The sequence below is a fragment of the Piliocolobus tephrosceles genome, chromosome 2, assembly GCF_002776525.5.
Source record: "Piliocolobus tephrosceles isolate RC106 chromosome 2, ASM277652v3, whole genome shotgun sequence".
Taxonomy (NCBI): Eukaryota; Metazoa; Chordata; class Mammalia; order Primates; family Cercopithecidae; genus Piliocolobus; species Piliocolobus tephrosceles.
Window position 1 is genome coordinate 8,839,829 of NC_045435.1, and position 27,335 is coordinate 8,867,163.

The following is a 27,335-nucleotide window of genomic DNA, read 5'->3' on the forward strand; positions in this document are numbered from 1 at the left end:
CCATTAACTAAATTTCTTTTCTGAAACCCATCTATACAATAATTCAGATGATATGTTCGGGATTGTTATTCAGAGTTATGTGCAAACAATTCCATGGCATTAATTACTTGGTAATTTTGAAGAAGAGTAATCACTTCATCCCACAGTCAAAGAAAAAAGTAAGTCACAGACTGCATTTTCAAAATAAGGCAGATAAAGCAGTGAACAAAGATTCATTAAGGATTCTTCCACACTGTGGAACTATTCACAAAGTTCCTACACTTACCAGTTCACTCTATCTCTATCACTTCCTTTGTATAATACTATTTTACTTGACAAGGAGTGCAATTAAGGACCATTACATGTTATATAGTGGGCAAAGATAATCAAAGAGATTGTAATTATTATGATCTTTATATCATTAAAATAGACATCTTTTAAGTCACCATGGAAAATCAAGATGTCCTAGTATATTCCAAACTCTTTCACAGAAAGTAAGTACAAATGAAAAATTCACATTTACATTATACTCCCAAATTGCAATGTCTTCAACTTTTACCTTCCTTGCTGGAACTTAATGGAGAAATAAAATGTTTCTCTGACAGAAAGGTCAGAGGTGGTTGAATTATAATGCAAATGAGGAATCAAAGCAACCTAAATAATATTTTCACAGCTGTTGGAAGCTGAAAAAATTAATATAGTTTTCATGGTAGCTAGTAACTCCTGAGACAATACTTTGTATGTGTCTACCTTCAAGCCTTTGTCCATGCCATTTGCTTCTTTGATAGTGTCCTAAACTTTCAACTTGCTAAAATCCTGTCCATTCTTCATGGCCTCCTCTGTGAAGATTTCCATATCCTTTCAATAAAATGCAATATCTCCATCCATTACATCTATACCTATTTCATGGTATGCACTGGACTCTACTTTGTATTATATATATTTGGATGCTTATCTAATCATCTCTAATAAGTTTCTTCAGGGAAGAGTCATTACTTATTCATGTTTATTTTCTACTACAGTATTGAAGACAATATGTTAGACATTTTAAAAATTGCTTAACATTTATTTAATTAAATTAGGGAATAGGGAATAACAGTCATACCATAACTCCAGACTCAGTATCCATGAAAGAGACTATTGTACCAGCTCATAACAAAGTCTTTTCAATAAAAAGTTATTTTAAAGTCTCCTACCATCTTCCGCAAGATGGTCTGGACCCTTGTGGTTCTCTCTGTGGCTCTGAGGGGTCTGGGGTTGGATTTTGTGTCCCTGAAGATGACAGTGTGCTGCCAGAGGGTAGCTGTGTGCTTCCAGAGCAGAGACAGTAGATTCACAAAAAGGTGAAGATGTTAGCTTGCCATATCCAAAGCAATCATTGAGCCTACTGCCTAGAGTGAACAAGATTTGGGTGATACTGTCTTCTCTAGAAGCTATCAATTACTGGGTGCTATTGGAAGGTTTGGTCCAATTTTCATGGGGTGGCGGGGGAGGGAGAGCTGTAATTCCAGAGTCATCTATGTGGTTCCAAAAGCAAGGAAAATTAATACATCTCTGATCTTCAGAATTTAGCAACTGTCATGAAGTAAAAACTATACTGCGGCCCCCTAAAGTTGCCAGTAATGAAAGGTTATACTAAGATCCACCAGTGGTTAAGAAGAAATGCCATCAGGACCGAGTTCACTTTGTTGTGACATTCTAGTATTATTACTCAGAAAACTGCATGTTTTTATGTGGACAAACTGGCTTAGTAAAAATGAGCCTGCTGTTTCTTGACTAGCTTGGCACCAAGTCAGTACATGCTCTTGCCCCACCAAGAAGGTAGCTGTTAAAAGGCAAATGGGGTCTTCAGACTACAGGGATACAGGATGGAAGTATCCACTGATCGAGTCTGGCACACTGAGACTCATAGCAGGCTCAAGACCAAAATTAAGCAGTGTGGATAGTACTGGCATGCAGGATGTTCCAGAATCTCAGTGAAATTTCAGAACAGCCTATTTATTTTTTAAGTACACACTATGCCCTGGTCTTTGAAATTGTGAAAGCAGGATGGAAAAAGTTTAATATATAGACATTCATTTATTTGCTTTCCAGTCTCATTTTCAGCTCTGATTCTCAAATTCTAGCTCTTCTGCCTGATGTTCCCTCAACTTATAAAACTGTAGCTCTTGTCCTTATTGACAGATACGATTTTAATTCTTCTAATGTCACTTTAACATCATTTTTAGGGAAGGAAGAGGGAATAAACATTTGTGGTTAATCCCCCATAATTAGCTAGAAATTAATGTCTCAGATTCTTTGAAGCTTGGGAGACTACATTAGGTAAATTTGAGGAATGCTGATACATTCTCTAAATACAAAATTCAACCCCAGCTAAACTCCAGGACCTGGGCTTGTATGTCTTTCAAAATATTCAAGACATTACTTTTTAAATGAAATGTTAGAAAATACAAGAGATAAAATGAGTATTCACTAACATTGTTTTGAAAACAGCCATTTGTACCAAATGACAATTTTATGACCACAAAAATGCACTTTTATTAGGTATTTACCTTGTTACCTGTTGGTAGCAAGCTTTGGAAAGAACCTTGATTGATGCAAGCAAAATTTCCAAAACAACCCAGTTGAGACCTAGCCTAATCACTGAACCAGTGTGCCGATAGTTGTGAGTAATTATACTGGCCTCACTGAGATGCCATGAGACATCAATAATACATGTAGGGGAAATGTCCAGCAGAGGTTGATGCTCACTAATCAAGAAGCCCCTTCTCCTTCTCTTCTGGCCAGGGTTGCTGAGCATGGGAGGTGACCCAGTATTAGAGTATATGATTCTTCATTTGCTACAAGAGAATACCTCATCTGGGTCACCAACAGCCTTCTGAGGAATCCTGAGGAAACTGTGCAACTAATTCCTACAACAAGAATCCCATACCCACTGTGACAGGTGATCTTTTTGCCCAAGACAGAGGAGCCCATTAAGCAAGCATCACGTTTGACCTGTTGCCGGGGTGTAGACACTATCTGCAGCCTGGCTTGCTGCCCGTTGCTCCTTCTGGCTGTGAATCAACATTGTGACAGACAGGGCACTGGGTTCACTACATTCCATTAATGGATCAAAGTGTTTCATTTAGATTCCTACAGCAAAGGAGAAGGAATATGGATGATATGCAGCCTGGGATGGACAAAAGCTTTGTTGGTCGAAACAGACATATAGAATTTTTAAATGTAAATCTGACAAAGCCAAAGCCCCTGATGAATTTACACAACATGGTTGCCATAATTAAATCTTCCAACCAATTGGTTCTCAATATTTTTCCCACCACTGTTCAAGGAGGCCACAGGGGCTATCAGGGGCTATCAGGACTTATAAAATCCCCATCAGGTGATTCTGTTGGTACTTACCATCTCAGTAGAGCAGCTCATTTTACTCTACAGGCCAAAAACTTTACCATAATAATTTTAATGCAGCTTGTTTTTAATCAGTTTGGAAACCTGATTTTTAAAATTAACATTCATTGTTCAGGATGTAGAATTTTCAGCTCCTTTGCTTTTTTTCCAAAGACATTTTACATTCTCAATATATCCACAGTGACATAGTGACAATTCATATTATATTCTCCAAAATAGTTTCTTATCATTTATTAACTACATCAAGTCCATAAAGGCAATTTTTAAAAGAAGATATTTAGCAGCTACTCACTCTACCTTTCATTAATATTATCTACCTCTGGTATCATTTGGGTTGGAAAAATAAAGGTGGGGTTTATTTTACACAATAGAATGAAATTAGACCCACAATTATGAAAATATAAGACCAGGAAAAAAATCTTGATAAAGAACAACATACATTTTTTACATGCATAATATACATAATATGTAAGTTGAGAAATAACTTTTAGAAGAGAAAATTTGATCACAGATGGGATTTGAGTGTAATATTTTAGCATATATTCAAACATGGCTTGTTCGTTTCATTTTTTCTCCATTAGGGCACAGATGGTGTTAAATGTTTCATTCTGGGCCATGTATAACTATAATTTGTCTAAATTGATGGCTGCCATAAGAATGCATGAATGATTGTGTGAGTTTGTTCACTTGGAGAGAATTTCAATTATATACAGTGTTGTAGTTATTATTAAAATAAAATCTGAGGGCTGATTCAGCATGGCTTTCTGGTGAGCATACTGTTTTGTAGGTGATTTAATTAATTGCATGCATATATGATTAACAGTATCTAAAGTGAATATATTTACGGGTGAATATATTGATGTTGTGATAATGATGTACTTTCTTAATGTTAGTTATTAATATGAGAATAATAGTAAATGACAAAAAGACTAAAGTGAATCCTGAATTAACTTTTGTCTGGTAATTGATCTTAGGGGGAAAAAAATCTTAATATTTCAAATCAAACAGCTAAACAAATAGATTTTGTCATTAGATGGGGCTGTTAATAACTGAGTACCTTCCAAATAAGTCCCAAATAAGAAGGAAATCCATGAATTTTGTTACTGCATGCCTTTTTGTGACTCAGTAATTTATGATTTTTATGAAGGCCATGTTCTTACCCTCCACTCAGGTCAACTCAGTAAGATAAGCAATAAGCATCGAATATATTGATTATGTTCACAAAATGAATCTACATATCTTTGGAACCAAGCATTGATTTAGAGAGATCACCAATAAATAATGCCAGATATGTGGTTAAAAAAGCATTCTTTTTAATTCAGAATTGTATAAGCACTAGGCATGTACAGTTCTTTACAACTAAAAGAAAAAATAGCTAAGTCAGGGAAATTATATTCTCCTTTGTTTCTCTTCTAGGAATTATTTTGGTCTGCAATCAATCCTTCTGAAGAATCTCTCACATCTTCACTTTTGTGCAGTATGTTAAGTATGAACAAAATGATAGTGTATGTCAGTCAAATGTAATCCTTATATTAAAACCTGATTATTAATGCAGAAGCTCATGGGAAGTCAGGTTAATCTGAATAATATATTATTTCTCTTAGTCCACAATCTATCATTTCACAAAACATGGTTAATAGAATGACAAAAATAAAAAGCTTTGTTTAAATGAAAATGCATAATATATTCTTCATCTGATTTATATCTTATTGTGTTAGTAGGCTAACATAGCTAGTCTGTGAATGTGATACAAAGAAGATGATACATTTCTTTGTTTTAAAAATCTTAAGGATTCCTGCTAAACAGTGAGTTTCTAAAGGCTTGCTATTATTTAAAATATTGCTTCCTATTCTATTAACTTATAAAACAAATATTTTAAAGTTTAATTAAAGGATTCAAAAAAGGTGGTTAAAAGAAGAGACCTATGCATTAAAAAATCCAAATTCCCATTGCTTAATATTAAAAACATTCCTTTTAAATATATTTTCTCCAATTTTTATTTTAAGTTCAGGGGTACTTGTGCAGGATATGCAGGTTTGTTACATAGGTAAATGTGTGCCACGGTGGTTTACTGCACAGATAGTCCCATCACCCAGGTGTTAAGCGCAGCATCCATTAGCTATTCTTCCTGATCCTCTCCCTCCTCCCACCCCCCATCCTCCGACAGGCCCCAAGTATGTGTTGTTCCCCACTATGTGTCCATGTGTCCTCATCATTCAGTTCCCACTTATAAGTGAGAACATGTGGTATTTGGTTTTCTGTTCCTGCGTTAGTTTGCTGAGGATAATGGCTTCCAGCTCCATCCATGTCCCTGCAAAGAACATGATCTCATTCCTTTTTATGGCTGCACAGTATTCCATGGTATATATGTAACCACATTTTCTTTATCTAGTCTATCATTGATGGACATTTAGGTTGATTACAAGTCTTTGCTATTATGAACATATACACACATGTATCTTTATAACAGAATGATCTATTCCTTTGGGTATATATATGCAGTAATGAGATTGCTGGGTGAAGTGATATTTCTGCCTCTAGGTCTTTGAGGAATCACCACACTGTCTTCCACAACAGTTGAACTAATTTACACTCCCACCAACAGTGTAAAAGTATTCCTTTTTTTCTCCACAACCTCGCCAGTATCTGTTGTTTCTTGACTTTTTAATGATAACCATTCTGACATGCATAAGATGGTATCTCATTATAGTTTTGATTTGCATTTCTCTAATGATCAGTAATGTTGAGTTTTTTTTACATATGTTTATTGGGCACATGCATGTCTTTTTTTTTTTTTTTTCTTTTCTTTTTGAGACAGAGTCTTGCTGTGTCGCCCAGGCTGGAGTGCAGTGGCACGATCTCAGCTCACTGCAAGCTCCGCCTCCCGGGTTCACGCTATTCTCCTGCCTCAGCCTCCCGAGCAGCTGGGACTACAGGTGCCTGCCACCACAACAGCTAATTTTTTGTATTGTTAGTAGAGACGGGGTTTCACTGTGTTAGCCGGGATGGTCTCTATCTCCTGACCTCGTGATCTGCCTGCCACGGCCTCCCAAAGTGCTGGGAGTGAGCCATCGAACCCAGCTGCATGTCTTCTTTTGAGAAGGGTCTGTTCATGTCCTTTGCCCACTTTTTAATGAGCTTGTTTGTTTTTTTCTTGTAAATTTATTTAAGTACCTTGTTAATGCTGGATGTTAGATCTTTGTCAGATGCGTAGTTTGCAAAAATTTTCTCCCATTCTATAGGTTGTCTGTTAACTCTGATGATAGTTTCTTTTGCTGTGCATAAGCTCTCTAGTTTAATTGGATCCCATTTATCAATCTTTGCTTTTGTTGCAATTGCTTTTGGCCTTTTTTATACGAAATCTTTGCCCATGCCTATGTCCTAAATGGTATTGTCTAGTTTTTCTTCTAGGGTTTTTATAAATTTGGGTTTTACAATTAAGTCTTTAATCCATCTTGAGTTGATTTTTGTATATGGTGTAAGAAAAGGGTCCAGTTTCAATTTTCTCCATATGGTTAGCCAGTTAGTTCTCCTAGCATCATTTGTTAAATAGGAAATCCTTTCCCTATTGCTTGTTTTTGTCAAGTTTGTTGAAGATTGGCTGGTAGTAGGTCTACAGTCTTATTTCTGGGTTCTCTATTCTCTTCCATTGGTCTGTGTGTCTGTTCTTGTACCAGTACCATGCTGTTTTGTTACTGTAGTCTTGCAGCATATTTTGCAGCCAGGTAGCATTATGCCTCCAGCTTTGTTCTTTTTGCTTAGGATTGTCTTGGCTATTTGGTCTCTTTTTGGGTTCCATATGACCTATAAAACATTTTTTTTTTTCTAATTCTGTGAAGAATGTCAATGACAGTTTAATGGGAATAGCAATGAATCTATAAATTGCTTTGGGCAGTGTGGCCATTTTCATACCGATTCTTCCTATCCATGAGCATGAAATGTTTTTGCATTTGTTTGTGTCATTTCTGATTTCTTTGAGCAGTGGTTTGTAATTCTCCTTGAAGAGGTCTTTTGCATCCATTGTTAGCTGCATTCCTAGGTATTTTATTCTTTTTGTGGCAATTTTGAATGGGAATTCATTCATGATTTGGCTCTCTGCTTGCCTTCTGGTGCCTAAGAATGCTTGTGATTTTTGCACATTGATTTTGTATCCTGAGACTTTGCTGAAGTTGTTTATCAGCTTAAGAAGCTTTTGGACTGAGACAATGGGGTTTTCTAAATATAGGATCATGTTACCTGCAAACAGAGAGAGTGTGACTTCCTCTCTTCCAATCGAATACCCTTTTTTTCTCTCGTCTGATTGCCTGGTCAGAACTTCCAACACTATGTTGAACAGGCGTGGTGAAAGAGCGTATCCTTGTCTTGCACTAGTTTTCAAGGGTAATGCTTCCAACTTTTACCCATTCAATAAGATATTGACTGTGGGTTTGTCGTACAAGGGTCTTATTATTTTGAGACATGTCTCTTCAATACTTAGTTTATTGAGATGTTTTTTAACATGAAGGGATGTTGAATTTTATTGAAGCTATTTTATGCATCTCTTGAGATGATCATGTAGTTTATGTGATGAATCACATTTACTGATTTGCATATGTTGAACCAACCTTGAATCCCTGGGATGAAGCCTATTATTTGTTCTCAGAAAATAAAAATTTGATTCGTTATATTATTATTTGCTTATCCTAGTGCAAAAGATGTCACTTGCTTGGACGATTCCAAATCTCTAGCTTGCTATGGTTCAAACATCCTGACTTATATAGGGATGCGAACCTAGTTTCTTGTCAAGAGAGTGGGGAGTGGTGTGAAGATTTAAGTTTCTCAAAACCTCTGGTTTTTGATGTCTCCAGCTTTGTTCTTTTTGCTTAGGATTGTCTTGGCTATTTGGCCTTTTTTGGGGTTCCATATTTGATCATGGTGGATAAACTTTTTTATGTGCTTCTGGATTCAGTTTGCCAGTATTTTATTGAGGATTTTTGCATTGATGTTTATCAAGGATATTGGCCTGAAGATTTCCTTTGTTGTTGTATCACTGCCAGGTTTTGGTATCAGGAGAATGCTGATGTCATAGAATGAGTTAGGGAGGAGTCCCTCCTTTTCAATTCTTTGGAATAGTTTCAGTACAAATGGTACCAATTCTTCTTTGTGCCTCTGGTAGAATTTGGCTGTGAATCCATCTGGTTCCGGACTTTTTTTGGTTAGTAAGCTATTTATTACTGCCTCAATTTCAGGACTTATTATTGGTCTATTCAGGGATTCAAATTCTTCCTGGTTCAGTTATCAGGTTGGGGGTATGTGTTCAGAAGTTCATCAGTTTCTTCTAGATTTTCTAGTTTATGTGCATAGAGGTGTTGATGAGTATTCTCTGATGGTTGTTTGTATTTCTGTGGGGCCATTGATGACAGCCCTCTTATCACTTCTGATTGTGTTTCTTTGAATCTTCTCTCTTTTTTCATCAGTCTTGCAGCAGTCTATCTATTTTAAATTTTTCACAAAACCAGCTCCTGGATTTGATTTTTTTTATGTGTTTTTTGTGTCTCTAGCTCCTTCAGTTCAGTTCTGATCTTGCTTATTTCTTGTCTTCTGCTAGCTTTGGGGTTTGTTTGCTCTTGGTTCTCTAGTTCCTTCAGTTGTAATGTTAGGTTGTTAACTTGACATCTTTCTAGCTTTTTGATGTGGGTATTTAGTGCTGTAAATTTTCCTCTTAACACTGCTTTCACTGTATCCCAGAGACTCTGGTTCATTGTTTCTTTGTTCTCTTTAGTTTCAAAGAACTTCTTGTTTTCTGCATTAATTTCATTATTTACTGAAGAACCATTCAGGAGCAGGTTGTTCAATTTCCATGTAGATGTGTGGTTTTGAGTGAATTTCTTAATCTTGAGTTCCAATTTGATTGCATGGTGGTCTGAGATACTGTTTATGATTTCAGTTCTCTTGCATTTGCTGAGGAGTGCTTTACTTCAGATTATGTGGTCAACTTTAGAGTAAGTGCCATGTGGCAATGAGAAGAATATATATTCAGTTGTTTTTAGGTAAAGAGTTCTGTAGATATCTCTCAGGTCCACTTGACCCAGAACTGAATTCAGGTCCGGAATATCTTTATTAATTTTCTATCTGAATGATCTGTCTAATAAGAGTTCTGTAGATATCTCTCAGGTCCACTTGACCCACAACTGAATTCAGGTCTGGAATATCTTTGTTAATTTTCTATCTGAATGATCTGTCTAATATTGTCAGTAGGGTGGTAAAGTCTCCCACTATTATTGTGTGGGAATCTAAGTTTCTTTGAAGGTTTCTAAGAACTTGCTTTATGAATCTGGGTGCTCCTGTATTGGGTACATGTATACTTAGGATAGTTAGCTCTTCTTGCTGAATTGAACACTTTACCATTATGTAACATTCTTATCTTTTTTTAATCTTTGTTGGTTTAAAGTCTATTTTCTCATAATCTAGGATTGCAATCCCTGCTTTTTTCTGTTTTCCATTTGCTTGGTAAATTTTCCTCCATCCCTTTATTTTGAGCCTATGTGTATCTTTGCATGTGAGATGGATCTCTTGAAGACAACATACCAATGGGTCTTGTTTCTTTATCCAGCTTGCTATTCTGTCTGTTAATTGGGGCATTTAGCCCATTTACATTTATGGTTGGTGTTTTTATGTGCGGATTTGATCTTGTCATCATGATGCTAGCTGGTTATTTTGCAGACTTGAAAAATACGGAATGCTTACAAATTTGTGTGTCATCCTTGTGCAGGGGCCATGTGAATCGTCTCTGTGTTGTTCCAATTTTAGTATATGTACCACTGAAGTGAGCACCCAATTTCAATTCCATTCTCTTCATTCTTAGAAAATAAAAATTTGAATTACTATATTATTATTTGCTTATCCTAGTGTGAAAGATGTCACTTGCCTGGATGATTCCAAATCCTCTAGCTTGCTATGGTTCAAACATCCTGCCTAATATAGGGATGGGAACTTAGTTTCTTGTCAAGAGAGTGGGGAGTGGTGTGAAGATTTAAGTTTCTCAAAACCTCTAGTTACAGTAATCTTCTATTTCCTCTGAATCCTTGATCCATGCTTTCATTTCACCATCTGCTGATTCTGCCCTTGCTTATGTGGAAATAGGCATGTCCTCCACTCACAGTGCTGAAAGTCTCCCCTAGTCAAGTCAAGAGAAAGACTCCCTACAGTCACAGTCAAGGCTGTGATTGTAGTAAACTCAATGGAGAGTTTGGGAGGAAGGCAAGGGGAAGATTACAACATAGCATATATAGCAAGCAGCTTGAAATTATTTATTAGATATCCCTGTTTTTAAAGAATCTTTGCATTGAAATGACTGGGAAATTCTATTTCTTATTTCTCTGAAGCTCCAGCTTCCTGCCAAGTTGCTAACTAGTTTTATTTCCTCTGACCTGGCCCCATCTCCTCTCTGAGAAGGTTACCTTGCCTGTCCAAGGTTCTGTTTGCTTCTTTCACAGAATAAAACTGGGGATCCATTCATAGACATTGCTGCGATGCATTTGGGGGACCTGGGGATTATTTTCCAAATCAAACACACCCTTTAAGGTGCATTGGTGTTCAGCAAAGACAATTATTTCCCAGAGACCAATTCTGCAGTTATCAGCTTTTGGTTCTTTTCCCTCCTCATTAGGTAGAAATGTGGGAACTGAAGATTTAGAATTTGGTGTGAGGTGAAAGGGAGATGTGAATAAAGAAAATTTGGAAATATTATCAAACTTCAGATTTAGAATAGGATCCAATCATTTTCTGTTACAGGCAAGGAAACTGAGGCCTAGAGAGATTAGGAGCCTTGCTGGAGGTTACAAAGCGCTTTCAAGCAGAAATTGTATACAAGAGTCTTATCTAGGGCTGTTTCCATGATCTCACAAAACGTAATTTCTCAGAATCCAAAGAGTATTTCAACTCTGTACATTTAATTCTCAACTGTGTTGCCAGCAAAAGTCCCACAGGAAAGGATACAGGCATATAGCAGGGGAGGCCTGCAGGACACCTAAATCATATTATCTCAAATATGCTAGCATGGTCACTATTCACATTTTACTGCTATGTTAACCATCCATGTATAATTAGCTTCCTAATTTCTAGGCATGATAATAATGTTATGGAAGGCAGTTTTCACATGCTTTTACTAAAATCCTTTGAAATCTCCATCAGAGATAAAATACTAAACTGAAGCCTTCTTGTCATGACCCATAAGAAAATGAATTGGTTAATTTCCTTATGTTCCTAGGAAAACCAAGAGTGAGAGAGAGACTGGGGCGAGAGATAGAGAGAGAGAAAGAGAGTAAGATGGTTGCAGTAGATGAAGATGCAAATGGAAAATGCTAAAAGTGAGTCATGTTGCTGATATATACAGATGTTAATCTTTTCAGAGAAGCATTTAACATTATCATCCACTGGCAGAAATTAAATACCTTCTATAATAAATTAGATTTCTGACACTTTTGCCTTAAATTTGCTATAACAAATATCTTTTAAAAAGTTTACAAATGTTAAGAAAATATGACTAATAAACTTAGGAGAGTTGACTGAAATAAGTAACTGAAAAAAGCATGCAAGATAAAGAGAAAAATGTATCCAAACTACTTCTGTTCACAGAAAGAAAGAGTCTTCAGCGGAATTCAGACATTTAGCAGAAAGTTGGCTGTAAACATTTTCCCAGTCAACAGGACAAAGAAAATGCTCCTGTGAGAACAGTAACCAGATCTTAAGGCTATGGTCTTTGATGTTTGAAGTATTTCCCCAGAACTGCCACAATCTTCTTTCTCTCCTACCCCACTGGAAGATCACAAAAGTACATTCTTGTTCATTCCCTCTTTCTGTTTTCCTGCCAAAAATACACAGTCACTGATAAAGCTCACCAATGATTCATTACATACCATCATCCTAAGGTTTCCAGTATAAATGCCATTTTTAATGAGCCTCTTTTGTTTCATTAATGCTAACAGACATTTAATAGCAATGATGGGTGCCAAATGATTCTTACCGTATCATTCTATTGAAACCCAGATGTTTCTGTACAGACAGAAACAAAGGCACCAGCCCCAGGTTCTTTTCCTACATTCTCATTTCCTCAGCAGTTGGCTGATCCTGGATTCATTTGAAAGTAGGAATAGTGGAATGTAACCATTCTTTTTATATTTCCCCTTTTCTCTATAGATTAATTCGATTTTCTTTATTCTTCCATTCTTTACTGATTAAGAAACATGCAATAAAGAATGAGAAAAAGAAGAAGAGAGAGAAAAAATAAAAAGAAGAGAAAGGTCTGGTAAATTAAAATTTAGGTTGAGAATCTATTTTTATTTTTAAATATCTTAATGTAGAGTAAACAACCATAAATACATTAAAATAATACACACTTTCGAGACCCTGTAGAAAGAAGCCGGAACCTGGGCTTGCCTTGTGGAGGAACTTTAAGCTTCTGGGAGCCTCTATCTGCTACAATGATGGCCCTCTCCAAACCTATCCACTCTGAGACTTGATTAGAATCCCCAGACCTGCCCCTGGGTTATGCATCTGGGTTGCATGGGTAAAATGGTCCCGGACAAGTATTGCTCCCACTGCCTCATAAGATGTCAATCTCCAAATACACCAAGTACCCAGAAGCAAAGATCATGACAAAGTTGTCTAGAGCAGCATGCAGAGAGTAAGAAAGGTACTATAAACTAGAATTCCACTTTACCCAGGCATTGTCTTAGAAAGGAACGCCTGTTATATTCCTTTGGTGTGTATAAATTTTGGTCATTTATACATTTATACAGGAGAAAATTTTGGTCATTTCAGAGCAGCCTTCTGTCATTGTTTGGCAACTCAGTAGAGAGACAACAATCAGAAGTAGAGAGAATAAGGGTGCAACAGCATCAATCCTCTCCCACATCTGTGCTATATTTGTAATTTCCTATATACATTAAAGCAATAGGGGGCACCACAAATGTTCTCTAGCCAGACTTCCAGACCCTGTCTTCCAAAGCAAACCTCCGGGAGCTGAGGCATAAAATAACACAGAAACAGTCAAATGGCATCAGTCACTAAGACCTTTTGATTTTGCCGCTTTAAATATAACTCCAACTTGCTCTCACCTCCCTCTCTTTTTCCCTGCCAGTGACCCAATTCAGAACCTCTTCACCTCTCTAGTCTCTACTTCTAACAACCCTTTAAAACACTGGGCAGTAAGTAAGACAGTGATGAGAAATGTAAGTGCTCCTTCCTCTTGCTTTAGAGATATGTAGTCTGGATCTTTTCATGCTGTACTAAAGGGTAGGGGTTGCTAGAGACCAAATTTTGCCTCTTCCAGAAATGCTCCATAACTGTGCTAGTTCTTAAGTGAATTCTCTGCCTCTGCCACAGTTCTATGCAGTCAATAGAATGCCAAGCTAAGATTCATAATACCTTGCTCTGCCACCATGTCTGTGACCTCAAGCTTCTCTTTCAATGGTCCTGTGAAAGGAGTGATTCAACATGAAATAGGTTGTCTCAGGCACTATTACTAGAAACCTTATTTCATGACTGACTGCTTGCCACATTAGCACATCATGTTTGACAGGTTCAGTTCTGAATTTATGATTTTTATCTTCTACTTCTTTATTCAACCAAACCAATTCTCCTTCTTGTACTCCTTACTGTGGGAAAGACATAACCTTCTATCAGAAACCTGAGGACTTCCTCAACTCCTTACACTCCACATGTAATCAGTCACTAAGTCTAAAAATATTCCGCTAGTTGGTCCCCCCTTCCCAAGCCCACTTTTAATGCAGTAAAAACTCACCATCACTCCCTTTAACTGCAGACTGGCTCTCCCTGTCTTCCAGTCTTGCTCTTACACCAATGTATTCCTCACCCTACTGGCTGATTGCGGTTTTTACAATAAAAACCTGATAATGACTGGGCGCAGTGGTGCATGCCTGTAATCCCAGCACTTTGGGAGGCCAAGGCGGGTGGATCACCTGAGGTTCGGAGTTCAAGACCAGCCTGACCAACATGGAGATACCCCGGCTCTAGTAAAAATACAAAATTAGCCGGGCACAGTGGCACATGCCTTTAATCCCAGCTACTAGGGAGGATGAGGCAGGAGAATCGCTTGAACCTAGGAGGCGGAGGTTGCAGTGAGCCGAGATTGGGCCATTGCACTCCAGCCTGGGCAAAAAGAGCAAAACTCCGTCTAAAAACAAACAAACCAAAAAAAAATAATAATAAAAATAAAAAATGTCATTCTTAGAACCCTTTAGTTACTTTTCAGTGATACAAAATAAAATCTTCACTCTTAGCTTGCTTTAGATCTTGCCGCTCCTAACTTTTCCAGACTAGTCTTCAGTTCCTCCTATTAAGTCAGCAGTAGTCAATCCAGCTTCATCAACACCATTCCCTATTGAGCCTGTGACCCAGCCTATTTTGCCTCTGGCCTGAGATCACCTTTTTCACTTTAGTTTCTTATTCAAGACACTGGAGTTTCCAACTGTGTCGGGTTTTTTTGAACTTCTTTCACTGTGTTATTGCGGCACCAGTGCACACCTCTAACAGGGCACTAATAACAATAGGTTTGTTTACATGTCACCTCCTCCTCCAGAATGTAAGCTCTTCTCAGTAAACTTTTTATGCCCAATGCCCACAATGGCTTAGAGCATAATAGGGTTTCTTAGCCATTTAATAAATGCTAATTGAATCAATTTGGTTAAAGAGGTTATTGTATGAGAAATATGCAAGGGAGTTGAAAAATACGACCTCCAAAGTCCTTTCCAACTTAGATTTTCATTTGAGGATATCAGTCCCTTCCATGTTTTTGAATATCACATCTATGTATGACTATGTATACATATATATAGTATACATGTATGACTACGTATGACTCCCAGAGCCATAATTTCAAAGCAATCTGAGCTTTCGACTAAAATATCCATCTGCCTGTTACATAGCTTCACTTATTATCTAAGTTGGCATCTCAATTTCAATACGTCCAAAATTAACTTACTTTCCCACACAACTTGTTCTACCTTAGCAGTTTTTTGTATTTGTTAATGACACCACTGTCCTTTCAGGGGCTGCTGTTAAAAACATCCTAGATGGCCACTCTCTTCTCTCTAAAATAAATAACTGTATAGACCTCTGTATTCCTCTTTTTGTCCTTTCATAGGCTTACAGTCTTCATCAAACTGCTTGCGACTCTAATTAGCACTTACTTCATTCTGACTTGCATGCTATATTTCCATCTCTGTTCCACATTTCAAGATTTCTGTAGCAACGTCTGCAAATAGATACCAGGTGCTCAACAACTCCTTGTAGAATGTTTGAATGAAGGTTAGGATGTTAGCTTTAAATTGCCTTTGAGGCACGGATCTTGTTTTACACTTTTTTCTTCCCCACCCCCCGCCATAAAAAGGGCAGAGAAAATAGGGAACACATATATTAAAAACTGAACACTGCATCTATTATTGTAACTCGGAGCTGTTGCAACAACTGGCGGCAATTTTAACAAAACAAACCACGCTCTGCCATTAAAAAAAAAAAAAATTAAAATCCCCTTAGACTCAGTTCCCAGCTAAAACAATCCAGGATCCAGGTTTCCCACCCCCTTCCAGTGGTCTGACGTGCGGCGGAGGAGCGAGGAGCAAGGAGCAAGCTGGGCCTGAGGAGCTGGGAGCGCGGGATGGGGGACGTCCCGGAAGTCATTGACTAGCTAGCTGCCGCCTCTGCGGGATCAGTTTGGGCTGCGGTCCCAACAATAACTGGCGCCCGGGCCGGGCGGGGGCCGTGGGGATCCGAAGCTTGAGGGCGGGACCCGGATTGGAGGAGGCGGGTGGGACGCCTCCAAAGACCGAAGGGGATTGGAAGAGGGAGATAAGGGGCGGGGGAGCTCGCGGGATGGGCCGGAGAACTAGCGGGTCGACCGAGGAGCGAGCATGCTGATTGGGTTTTGCGGAAGCAGACGGGCCAGAGCTGGCCGAGCATTGGCCGTGGCGCCGAGGGGGCGTGGCCGGCGCGAGCGAGAGGGAGCGCGAGGGAGCGGGTGGCGGGCCTCCCTGCCAGCTAGCCAGAGCCGCGGGCGAGCGCGGCGAGCGGGGATCCTGGTGGGGATCGCTGCGCGGGAGGCGCGTCCCCCAGCTCCGCCGCGGCCGCCCTCCGCCGCTCGAGCACTCCGCTTCCTTCCCTCCCCTCCCCTGCGCTCCGCCCTGGGGTCTCGGCGCGGGGAGCGGAGGGAAGGGACGAAGGAGGAGGAGGTGAAAGCGGGGTGAGGGGCGGAAGGGTCCCGGCGCGGGGTGAGACGAGGGCTGCCTCTAGTTCTCCCGCCGCTGCCGCCGTCTCCTGGTCGGGTGCCGCGGCCCGAGGCGCGCGGGGCTCCCGGGGCGCCCGCACTATGCAGGCGGACTGCCGGCTGCCGCGATGGCGAGCCGGGCGGTGGTGAGAGCCAGGCGCTTCCCGCAGTGTCCCCAAGTCCGGGCCGCGGCCGCCGCCCCCGCCTGGGCCGCGCTCCCCCTCTCCCGCTCCCTCCCTCCCTGCTCCAACTCCTCCTCCTCCTCCATGCCTCTGTTCCTCCTGCTCTTACTTGTCCTGCTCCTGCTGCTCGACGACGCTGGAGCCCAGCAAGGTGAGTGGTCCCAGGGGAGTGAGCGGCGGGGCAGCCTCCGTCGGGGCGCCGGGTCTCTTGGTCCCTGAACGAATCTGCAGACGCTGCAGGGAGGCGCGGTGCGCTTTAGTGCGTGGCCAGACCTGGCTCGGTACTCACAGGGTTGAGTTGCAAAGGCAGGCTCTTGCCCCTCTGTCCCCCAAGTTGGCGCGGCTTTAGTTTTTGGCAAGGCCATTTATTTCTCTGAAAGGGGGACGTGAGACCCTGCTATGAAAGCCTCGTTGATATTAGATCCTTCTGTGGAAATTTTTAGGGAGGAAAAAGAACCTTTGGAGATAATGACCCCTAAAGTTAAGTTGCACGGATGGATGGAGACTGTAGGAAGGCAGGTTAATTAACTAGCATCTTAAACCTATTAAAGGTAAGTGGTGGTAATTATCTTTGTGAAAGAGCTCGGGTTCTGAAGCAAATGGAGTAGTTTCTGCTTATCTCTGAGTCTTGGATTCAGAACATGTTCTTTACAATCCGTTATTGAGGACTGCCTTGGTCAAACACTGGTTCTGACCCAACGCTATGCTAATTTACCCAAGTGAAGCTTTCCACATTAAAGGTAAGCCTTCCCAGAAAGTGACAAAACTTTTTTTTTTTTTCCACCTACAATCCTTGAAAAACCTGTTCCAGAACAAGCGAAACTATTTATTAAGTAATTATCATAATGGAAAGAGAATGCGGGGTGATTTCTTTTCCCCTTGAGTACTATTTTCCGGTAGTGTAGCACAGTTTTTTGAATCAGTTTGGCATCAGTTTTTGAACAGATTTTTCCATTGCATTTTCCATTTTATTGCAGTGGGAAGGATAAGGATTGGATTGTTACTTATTGCTAGGAAGAGAGTTTTTTAAAGAGAAAATTGTTCTCTACCTTTAAGCGCAGCTTTATGTTGCTTTCATGGTTTTCAGTAAAGTATGGAATCATGGCCTGTCATTGAGAAGGTGCCGAACCTTGACAGGCATGTGGAAATATAATCTCTCTAACTATAAGGAAAAAATGTATTTGGCGTACTGACCCCTTAGATCTAGACACATTTCTGTATAGAGTAACTCAAAATTAAATGCTTAGTATTTAGGTTTTAGTTAGATCGTCTTCTAAATTGAACATCATTTAATATATTGAAGTATGAAATCCTTCTCTCCATTGTAGAGATGTATTTCCCTCCTAGTAGCGGGGAAAACAGGCTTATATATGGCTAACACTTAGGGCTTACTTTGTGGCGGGCAGGACTAGACTAAGTGGTTTGTGTTTATTAACTCCTTGAATCTTCACTACAGCCAGCTGAGATAGTTATTGTTATCCCAGTTCAAACGTAAGGAAATCGAGACACAAAGAATATAAGGTACCTTGATGCAGGAAGGCATATTACTCCATAGGCAGAGTACTCTGTTTTGCTTGTTTCTGGATCTGATAGTGTTTGTATCATGTTATTAAAAAAATCTTGGGACAATATAGAATCAGTTACGTGTCTCCCTTCCAAATGAGGGATTGCCTTGTTTTTAGAAAAGGCCAGTCTACCGGCCTAATCCCAGCACTTTGGGAGGTTGAGGCGGGCGGATCACGAGGTCAGGAGATCGAGACCATCCTGACCAACATGGTGAAACCCCGTCTCTACTAAAATACAAAAAAATTAGCTGGGCGTGGTGATGCACGCCTGTAGTCCCAGTTACTCAGGAGGCTGAGGCAGGGGAATCGCTTGAACCGTGGAGGTGGAGGTTGCAGTGAGCCGAGATGGTGCCACTGCACTCCAGCTTGGCGACAGAGCAAGACTCCTTCTCAAAAAAACAAAACAAAAAAACAGACCAGTCTAATCAGACATGCAACATTAGTTCATTTTTTAAGATTTAATTTATTTTACCAGAACATTTTAACAAATACATTTCTCTTTAACAATTTAACAATGTCATCTTATATAAACATCAACATAAATAGAAATGATTCTCATAATTATAAGACTTTATTTCCTCTTTAGTTCTGTTCTTCTAAATTGCTTGGGTAAATTTTGCTAAATCATTTAATATTTAATCTCTTTGTACTTTGTACCTCAGTTTTCTGCATCATTAAGATGAGAATGCATACCTATCTCATAGCTTGATATAAATGAAATGATAGTATGCAGGAATTTTGCAAAAGGAAAAGCTTAACATAGCTATAAATGATTATCATTAATCTTGAGCTTACTAAATTGATAAATTAAGAGTTAATTAGGTATACATCATCTGAAAACTCAGGAATTATTTGAGATTTGAATTTCCTCATTTTTAAAAATTAAATTTTTTACCCAAAGGACCCTAAAGCAACCTGTGGTGGAATTCCTTTTAAGCCAGTCTTCCCTGTCTAACAGATGTTCTTTTGGGTCTATTGATACTCCCTCACATAACCTGAAAAGACGTCTGTTTAAAACACCTTTAAAATTTTTCACAATGGGGATTTGTACAAGTAGTAATGTTCAGCTACAAGATAGAGTTTTTACTCTATAAGAAGTCTTAAGATTGGAAGGAAATGAACTGTTGACAGTTGTCTTTTGGTGGTAAAATTGGGGGACATTTCTTTACAGTTTTCTACATTTTCTGTAATTTACGTATAGTCAGAATAAAAACTAAACTGCAAAAAAGGTTTCTTTGATAGATTTTTTTTCTTCATTTGACAGCTGAAGGTAGAAATGCATCTAGTATGTATGTTGAGGTAGAAATGTGCTTCAGTGTCTTTTTTCTTTCTGACATCATTTTGAAATAGCAGAATATATTACCTTCATTCCAATTAATGTCATACATAGCTATTCCTCAATAGATTTTCTTTTCACAATGACCTTTCTTTTTATTTGGCTCCGAATAAAATGTATCACTAGTTTGAAAACTTACCAGCTTTACACATCAGATGTATTTTAACCAGTCCTGTTTCAGTCATAGATTTATAAATATATTGTGTTTGTTTACCTCTATTTATTATGTTGATGTTTCAGATACGGCTCGTATTTGCGTAAAGTTCTAAATTGGATATCAAGAAGTTGGTCTTCGAAATCTTTTTTATTGAAAACTTTTTTTTTGTAAAATGTACATCTCTAAAAAATTTAAATCGGTGAAACATGTGCTGGTAGCATATTTACTACTATATTAAATTTGTAGGAAGTTGATGATCTACTATGATTTTATGTCTCTGGTTTCCATTATGACTGTAGGAATTTGGGTTCTTCATCTCAGGGACTCAGCTTCATTTGTGTCCTGGAAGGCTTGCCTACTGTCTCGGTTAGAATGTAATTTGTACATGGTAAAATATCAGAGAATTAATTTTTAAGATCCGTTAAGCCTGATTTGTTTACGCTTATTAATATATAACATGTTGTGAAGATACTAGTTTTTCTTTTCTAATTTAATCTGTGAAAAAGTCAGGTTCATTCTTAAAAAGGATATTTCAGTTATTTGATTATATTTGGAACCAATGTGTGGAAAAGTTTATATTCTGTCAAGGAATGCCTTTATTTGCTTGTGATGCAGGGAAGTATTTTTGAACAATATTTGTGAGTTGTCAGAAAATAAAAACTTATTTCTCTCTGCAAATAAACATTAGTAATTATTTTTCACATTGACATTAGGTTAATTTAGAAATTTCCGTTGCCTTTTCTTTGATAAACATCAGGGCTCTTATGCAGTTTTGTTCAGAAGCAAATAAATCAAAGCATCCTTTTCTGCTATATTTCTAATTAGTTTTACAAAATGAAAATTAGAAACAGCACACATTCCACACGTGTGAATGATCAGATTTAAACACCATGTTTTTGAAACTTGTAAATGAAAAATTGATTGTAAGATTGCAGGTGAATTATAGGTAGATTTCTCAGTGTTAGAAACAAAAAGAACACATTATTTTCCCTGGGGATAGTTGATAATTCCATTTGAACATCTGAGCTTCATTTTAAAGACGATCATGAAAAAAATCTTAAAATGGTGGAATTGGCATAAGTAAAATACCAGTACTAGAATTAAAATGACAAATGAATTAATTTCTGAAAGTTAATCAGATCATGTATGTGAGAAAGGGCTAGATTTATATAGGAGTAGAATTTAAATTTAGGACTACACTTCTCAAAGTGACACTGGGAGGTGAAGTTCAGGGAGTAATGTTGGACATTAATTGAATGCATACAAGTAGACAGTTTCTGCTTCCAGTTCTTGATTAGTTGGAAGGATATGGAATGATGACCTAACTGTAGAAGGATTGGGAAAAGCTTCATAAAGATAGTGATATTTGCTAAGTGTGATTGTTGAAATATGAATTGAGACAATTTGGCAATTTTTCTGATGTGGCTCCCGGATTCAGTTTTCTTTTAACAACCTTATGGCCATAGCACTTTGTGTTTATTTTAAAATATTATATAGATAATGATTATTACTCACAACTAAAAATGTAGATGATTATCCACAGTTCCATCTTCTAATCCATCAACTTGTAATTTTTAATTTTCCTTTCTATTATATATTCACATGCCTGCATAATCTTATGTAGTTGTAATTTTCATAGTGTGTTTATGTAAAATTAATGTATAGGCTAATTTAGCACATGTAAGCATACCTACAGAATACAGTAAGACAAGAATTTCAAAATGCAAAATCTTATAAGACATTCAGTATTTATGAAGTAATTACTATATTGTTCAGAGCTGTTATTGTATTTAATTGAATTCTTCATTCTGGAGAAAAATCTCTGAGAGTATTTCAGTTCAAAAAGTTTAGAAACAAATATCATGCTAATTTTTAGTTCATTGTTTGAGTTAAATTAGTATAACCTATGAGGACAGAAAATACAGATATTCAGATAAACTAGTATCTAGTGAGTGCCAGTGCAGTGCCCACTGAAGCTGATGAGATACTGGATGATTTCCAAGGGCTACTAAAACATCACTTACCAGCTCAACCTGCACCCTGACGGGTGTGTAGTTGAAAGAAAAACTTTGATTTGCTACCTGAATTATGGGAGAATCCCAAGATGCAAGTTCCCTCAACTGCTTTTTAAGGAGAGTGGCCCAGAATTCCCTGCAAGGCTTTTGTTGAGTAGGGTGCTTGCAACCTTACCTTCAAAGCTGAATTGCCTGGGATCAAAGAGAAGATATTAGCACTCTTTATTAAGATATTGGCACTCTCATTCAGAACTATCAGTATGAAGGGGTACCAACTGTGAACTCTCAAGAGAGTGTGCACATACCTCAGTACAGTCCTGAGACATTCAGAGAAGAGTAAACATTGTTACTGTCTTCAGAGAACCTACAGTCTATTTGAGAAAGTAATTATCTTCAGGTTGGAATATATATAATAATAACCAAGGAAGGATATCAGAAGATTATGTAAGACAGAGAGAGCTCACCACTCCTGGAGAAGCAGGAGACGCCTACTATAATAATAATCAAGGAAGGTTATAATAAGGTTATGTAAGGCAGAAAGAGCTCACCATTCCTGGAGAAGTAGGAGATGCCTCACTGATAAAGTGGTTTTAGATTGGTAAGCTTTGAAGGGTTGGCAGGTTTCTCACCCACAAGGAACTGCAGATATTTGAAGAGTAAGGTCATAAGATTAGAATATGGGGAGTCAGTGAAGTGGGAGTGTGAAAGTTCCACCTTTTTAGAAGGAGTAGCAAAACTCATTCTGGTCCTGCTCCACTGTTTGCTTCTTGAACTCATGCCCTGCGTCTGCCCAGTTATTGGAAAAACACTTGTTGGTTAATTCCTGTGCGCCAGTCGTGGTACCACATGCTGGGACATTTTCCTCTTGGAGCTATGTTAATGACTTCCATAGTGTTGCCAGCAGCCCCTTTATAATCTGTAAGATACCATCCAAACTCCTTTGCATATTATGTATGTAATTTTTTTCACAGTCTGGTCCCTCCCTTTCACTCTGACTCAGTCTAATGCCAGCACTTATCACACTGTATAGTTCAGATATGAGACTGAGCTAATTTTGTTCTTCTAAGATATAATTTCATGTCGTTTTGCCTTGTTCCCTATACTAACCTCTTTATATATGCAGTTTCTTCTACTTGAAATGTCCTTATTTTCCTTGTCTTCTGGGTAAACTCTTGATCAACCTTCAAAACCCTTCTTGGGTATCCTCCCTTTATGAAGAGTTCTCTAACAGTCCCCACACACTCATCTCCAGATAATACATTCCACACTGTATTCTAAGTATTTATTCCTGCCGGTGGAGAGAATTTTATTCATTTTCTTATTTCTAATACTTATCATCGTGTCTGTCATTTAAATTATGTGAATTAACCCCATTTCTAGAGTTAATCTGCTACCCTGAGCACATTATTTGGTTCCTCCCTGGGCACCGGCATGCACTTCGTGCTGTTGTCTTTTGCCTGATCCCTATAATTAGTGGTCAGTTCAAGAGCTAGGAACAGAGCCATGTCTTGACCATTACTACTTGTTTGCTACCTGGGAAGCCTGACAGTCTTCCCAGCCTTTCCCAGCCCCACCTCTTCCCAGGAGGAAGACCCCTTTGCTGCATACCCTTGACTATGAGAGGAGTCCTTCAAGCTGAAATTCTGAAAATAGACATGGCAACTTCTTAGAAAGCTCTGCTCCCTGCAGATGGGTCATCCTTTAGAACGGTGACAGCTTAAATCAGTGCCAGCAGTTTGGGCAAACTTTCTCCTTTGCACGCTTTTTCAGCTTCTGACTTCAATAGGCATCTCCAATATTATAAAAGTTCCCCTAGTTTTTGTTTCTAGTGGTTGGCCTGTCTCCTTTTTCTTGCCAGTGGATATTCCTGGGGAGCATTCAGGTAGCTTCACTCATCTGGTGTAATAGAAAAGTAATGAGAAATGGAAACTGGAAAGATTGGTAGGGACCGTATTGTGGAGGAGTTCCCATTGAGGGGCAGACTGAGTAGTTTATAGCTGCGATGTTAGGCCTGACATTAGCCTCAGGTGCTTCCTCTTTCACCTGGTTCACTTGGCTGTCACCAGGTTTGGTTATCTCTTCCCAGCTCAGGCACCCCAGATCCATCATCTCAGCAATGCTCTTTCTCTGGTCTTGGACAGTTCCCAAACTTGGGCCCATGTGATAATCCCCATTCTCTGCTTTCTCTGGTTCTGGATAGCTCATAGTTACAAGAGTAAGTCATGGGGTCATCATGATTAGATCTGCCACAAATTAGGACTGGCTAATCAAGTCGAAAGTGGGGATTACTGCTTAGCAGACTTTCTCACTTTGTACAGTTGATTTGTACAGCTGAACTCCTGCCCTGCTGCTAATCCTTGCACAGTATGACTGCCTCCTGCCTGAAACTTTGTCCTCTTCCTCTTTGTCAGAGCACGCTTTTGTTTTGGTATGCTTTACACTTTTACGGCACTTTTACTTTATATCTGGAAACATGCTCAAAATGCCACTGGCTTTTACACATCTCTTTTTTCAGTTGTTTATGGTACCTTATATTATATCTCTGCTTTTTTCAGGGACAAACTTTCTAAATGGTAGACTACATCTGTGCTGTATATTTTCTTAGTGACTGGCACACAGCAGATATTTGTTATATTATTAATTTATTTTTTAACCCTTGCAATAAAAAAGCAAGGGTTTTGTTTCTGCTTTACTGAAACTGTCATTTAAACTGTCAGATTTTTATTTGTTTGTTTTGGTTTTTGTTTTAGTTTGAAAACCAAGCAGCTTTGTCTATCTTTATTATTAGTTTTAGTTGTGTGTTTTTTTTTTTTTTTTTCTTACTACAGTGGTCTTTGAAAATCTGGAGGCTTTGGACTTGGACATACCTGGATTTAAATAATAGCCTTGTTGAATTTGACATCCAGTTACCACTCTAAATGTTTTAAAATATGTAACTCATCTTTCTTTTTAGACTGTAATGAGGGCTGGGATTGAATCTGGGTAGCAAGTAAATTTTTGTTCAATGAATGAATCAATATGTGAAATAAAATTTTGTTTCACTTTACTCTGCAGTTAAAATTTCCATTTTTAAATGTTTCCTTTCCACTAAGACTCACTTTTCCATCCCTCTCCCCCTTATCCCCAATTATTGTTCCACCCCTAGCTGAGTGAGAGGAGTCAGAGCATGCAGTAGAGGAATGTGACAGACAGGCGTGACTGTTCACAGTGATTTGTCCATTCAGGGGCTCCAGCCCACCCAAACCTTAGTATGAGTTTTGTGCTCTCCTTTATGACCTTTGCTGTGCCTTTTCAGCCTTCTATCTATTGATGTGTTTCAATGTTTTTTGATCCCCACCATCTCAGATCATTTTATCTCTTCTCTCCTGACATGCCTTTGTTTCTGCCTACTCTTGGCATCCTAAAAGCCAACTTTATAGGTCTGGATGTGAAGTGGATATTCTGTTGCTTGCATGAAGGAAGAGTGTTTTAGTTAGGACTTTTGAGGTTATAGAGAACAGAAATCTGTATCTGATTAAGGTAGAAGGAGAAAGTATTGGGACGATTGTGAAGTAACTTACAGAGTTTTGTTAAAGTTGAACCTACCTAAACCAAGGGGAAGCAGGAATGCAGCTAGACTTCAGGAACCAAGGACTCAGCTTAGTTCTTTTCTCTTGCTTCAGTCTGGCTTTCTCTTTGTGGGAGGAATCGTGGCTGCTGGCAATCCCGAAGGCTTACAGTTTTAACACGGAGAGATTCTGTATTTTCCCTATTGTACAAGGTCCAGTAATTGGAGGAAAGGGTGAGTTGGCCTCACGTTGGCCCAGTATGATTCAGTACCCACCCTTGGACCAGTCAAATAACCAGGGGGCATGAGGTCATATTAAAACTGTTGGGAAACTGCAGAGCACGTCCCAGAGAAGGGTAAGGCGGGGTACTAGATAAATAGAGACATCCTCTTCTAGGAGAAAGTGTTACATTTATTAAAAGTCCACTGTATTTTGAAGAAGTTCTTGTTGAACCTTTACATTTATCTTGGGAGATAGGTGGTGGTGTCCTCATCTGTGAGGTAGTCGCGTCCTCGCCAGTGTACTGGTTAGGGTATGTAAGCTTATGGAGGTTAAGTGTCCAGGATCTTCAAAACTGGCATGTCTAGAATTTGACTCTCAGTCTGTTGGACTCCAAAGCCTATGTACTTTCTAATGTGTTAGTTGTCTACCATAACATTAGTTTAGGCTTATTTCTCATTCAACAGCATGTGCTAGGAGCGTTGTATGCTTTATTTCTGTGTGTGTGCTTATAAAGGTGAATAGAATGCATTGCCTTTCTAACCAAATTTTACAGCTTGGTATGGTAAACTGACATAAATCTTCATAATTAAGCATATTAAGTACAGAAAGATATTATTATTATGGAAATAGGGAGAAACACCAGGAGCTTCAGAAAGGTTTCACAAAGAAAATAACATTGAGTAGGTATTTGCTAGGTGGATGAAAGGACGAGGGACGTTATTCTTGGCAGAGTGCAATGTCAAGTGCAGTGGCACAGAGGTGAGAGGATGCAGCATGTGGGGAGTCACCTATAGTTCAAAGAGGACTTTGTTCCACCTACGGAACAAAGAGGTTGTGGGAAAAATGAAGAGATGAGACCAGAAAGGGAATCGGGCCAGATTATGATAGACTTTGTATCCTGGCCGAAGTGTTTGAACTTTGTGGTATCATCAGTGGAAAACAGTTAAAGGATTTCGAAATAAGGGACCTACATGACCCAGACAGTATTTAAGAAACTCTGACTGGAGTGTGGATAGTGGACTAGAGGGAGGAAAGATAGAAAGTGGGGAAACCTGTTAAAGAACTTTGCAAGGGCCTGTACTTGTTCAGAGGGACTAAATTTAGAACTGCTAAGGAGAGAGAAAGTGTAAAATATAATGACTAGTTAAATTTGAGAGAGCCAAGAGTCAGTTTAATGTTGAGATTTTTCTTTCTGGGATCTTCTTCCTCTTTCTCTCTCCCCCTCACCGTCTCTCCTTCCATCTCCCTGTTCCTCTCTCTCTTTCCTTCTCCCTCTCTCTCTCTGACACACATACACACACACGCGCACACACACACACGCACACACTGAAGCACTCATTACTTCCCTTTAGACCTCATCATCCCTGGAATGACTCTCTGTGTCTTACTCCCTATATTGTAAACTCTGTAAGGACAGGGGCCTTGCCTGACATTTTTACTGTTGTTCCTAATACCTAATGGCACACTGCCAGGCATGTGGAGGTCGTTCATTGAATGCATAGGACATGTGGAGTTTGAAATGCTGTGGAACTTCTGAGCAAAAGTGCTTAATATGTATATAGATAAGATTGAAGACTTTGGAGCTTTCTCCATTTGGTGGTAACTGAAGTCAAGGAGTAGGTGAGATTGCCCACATAGAATACAGAGTGGGGAAAGAAC

The 27,335-nt window shown here is 38.9% G+C and overlaps 1 protein-coding gene and 1 non-coding gene across 2 annotated transcripts in view; one reads left to right on the forward strand and one right to left on the reverse strand.

Annotated features, from left to right (window-relative positions):
- Positions 1–10,094: 10,094 nt before the first annotated feature.
- Positions 10,095–10,200, reverse strand: LOC111545369. Its single transcript, XR_002732421.1, has one exon. It is a non-coding gene; the product is annotated as a U6 spliceosomal RNA (small nuclear RNA).
- A 6,223-nt stretch (positions 10,201–16,423) lies between these two features.
- DCBLD2 (discoidin, CUB and LCCL domain containing 2) overlaps positions 16,424–27,335 on the forward strand; it is a 96,607-nt gene continuing 85,695 nt past the window's right edge. The window contains exon 1 of the mRNA XM_023211954.2: positions 16,424–16,984. Within this exon, the coding sequence (XP_023067722.2) occupies positions 16,780–16,984 (205 nt within the window). The 5' untranslated portion in view covers positions 16,424–16,779. The remainder of the gene's footprint in view (positions 16,985–27,335) is intronic.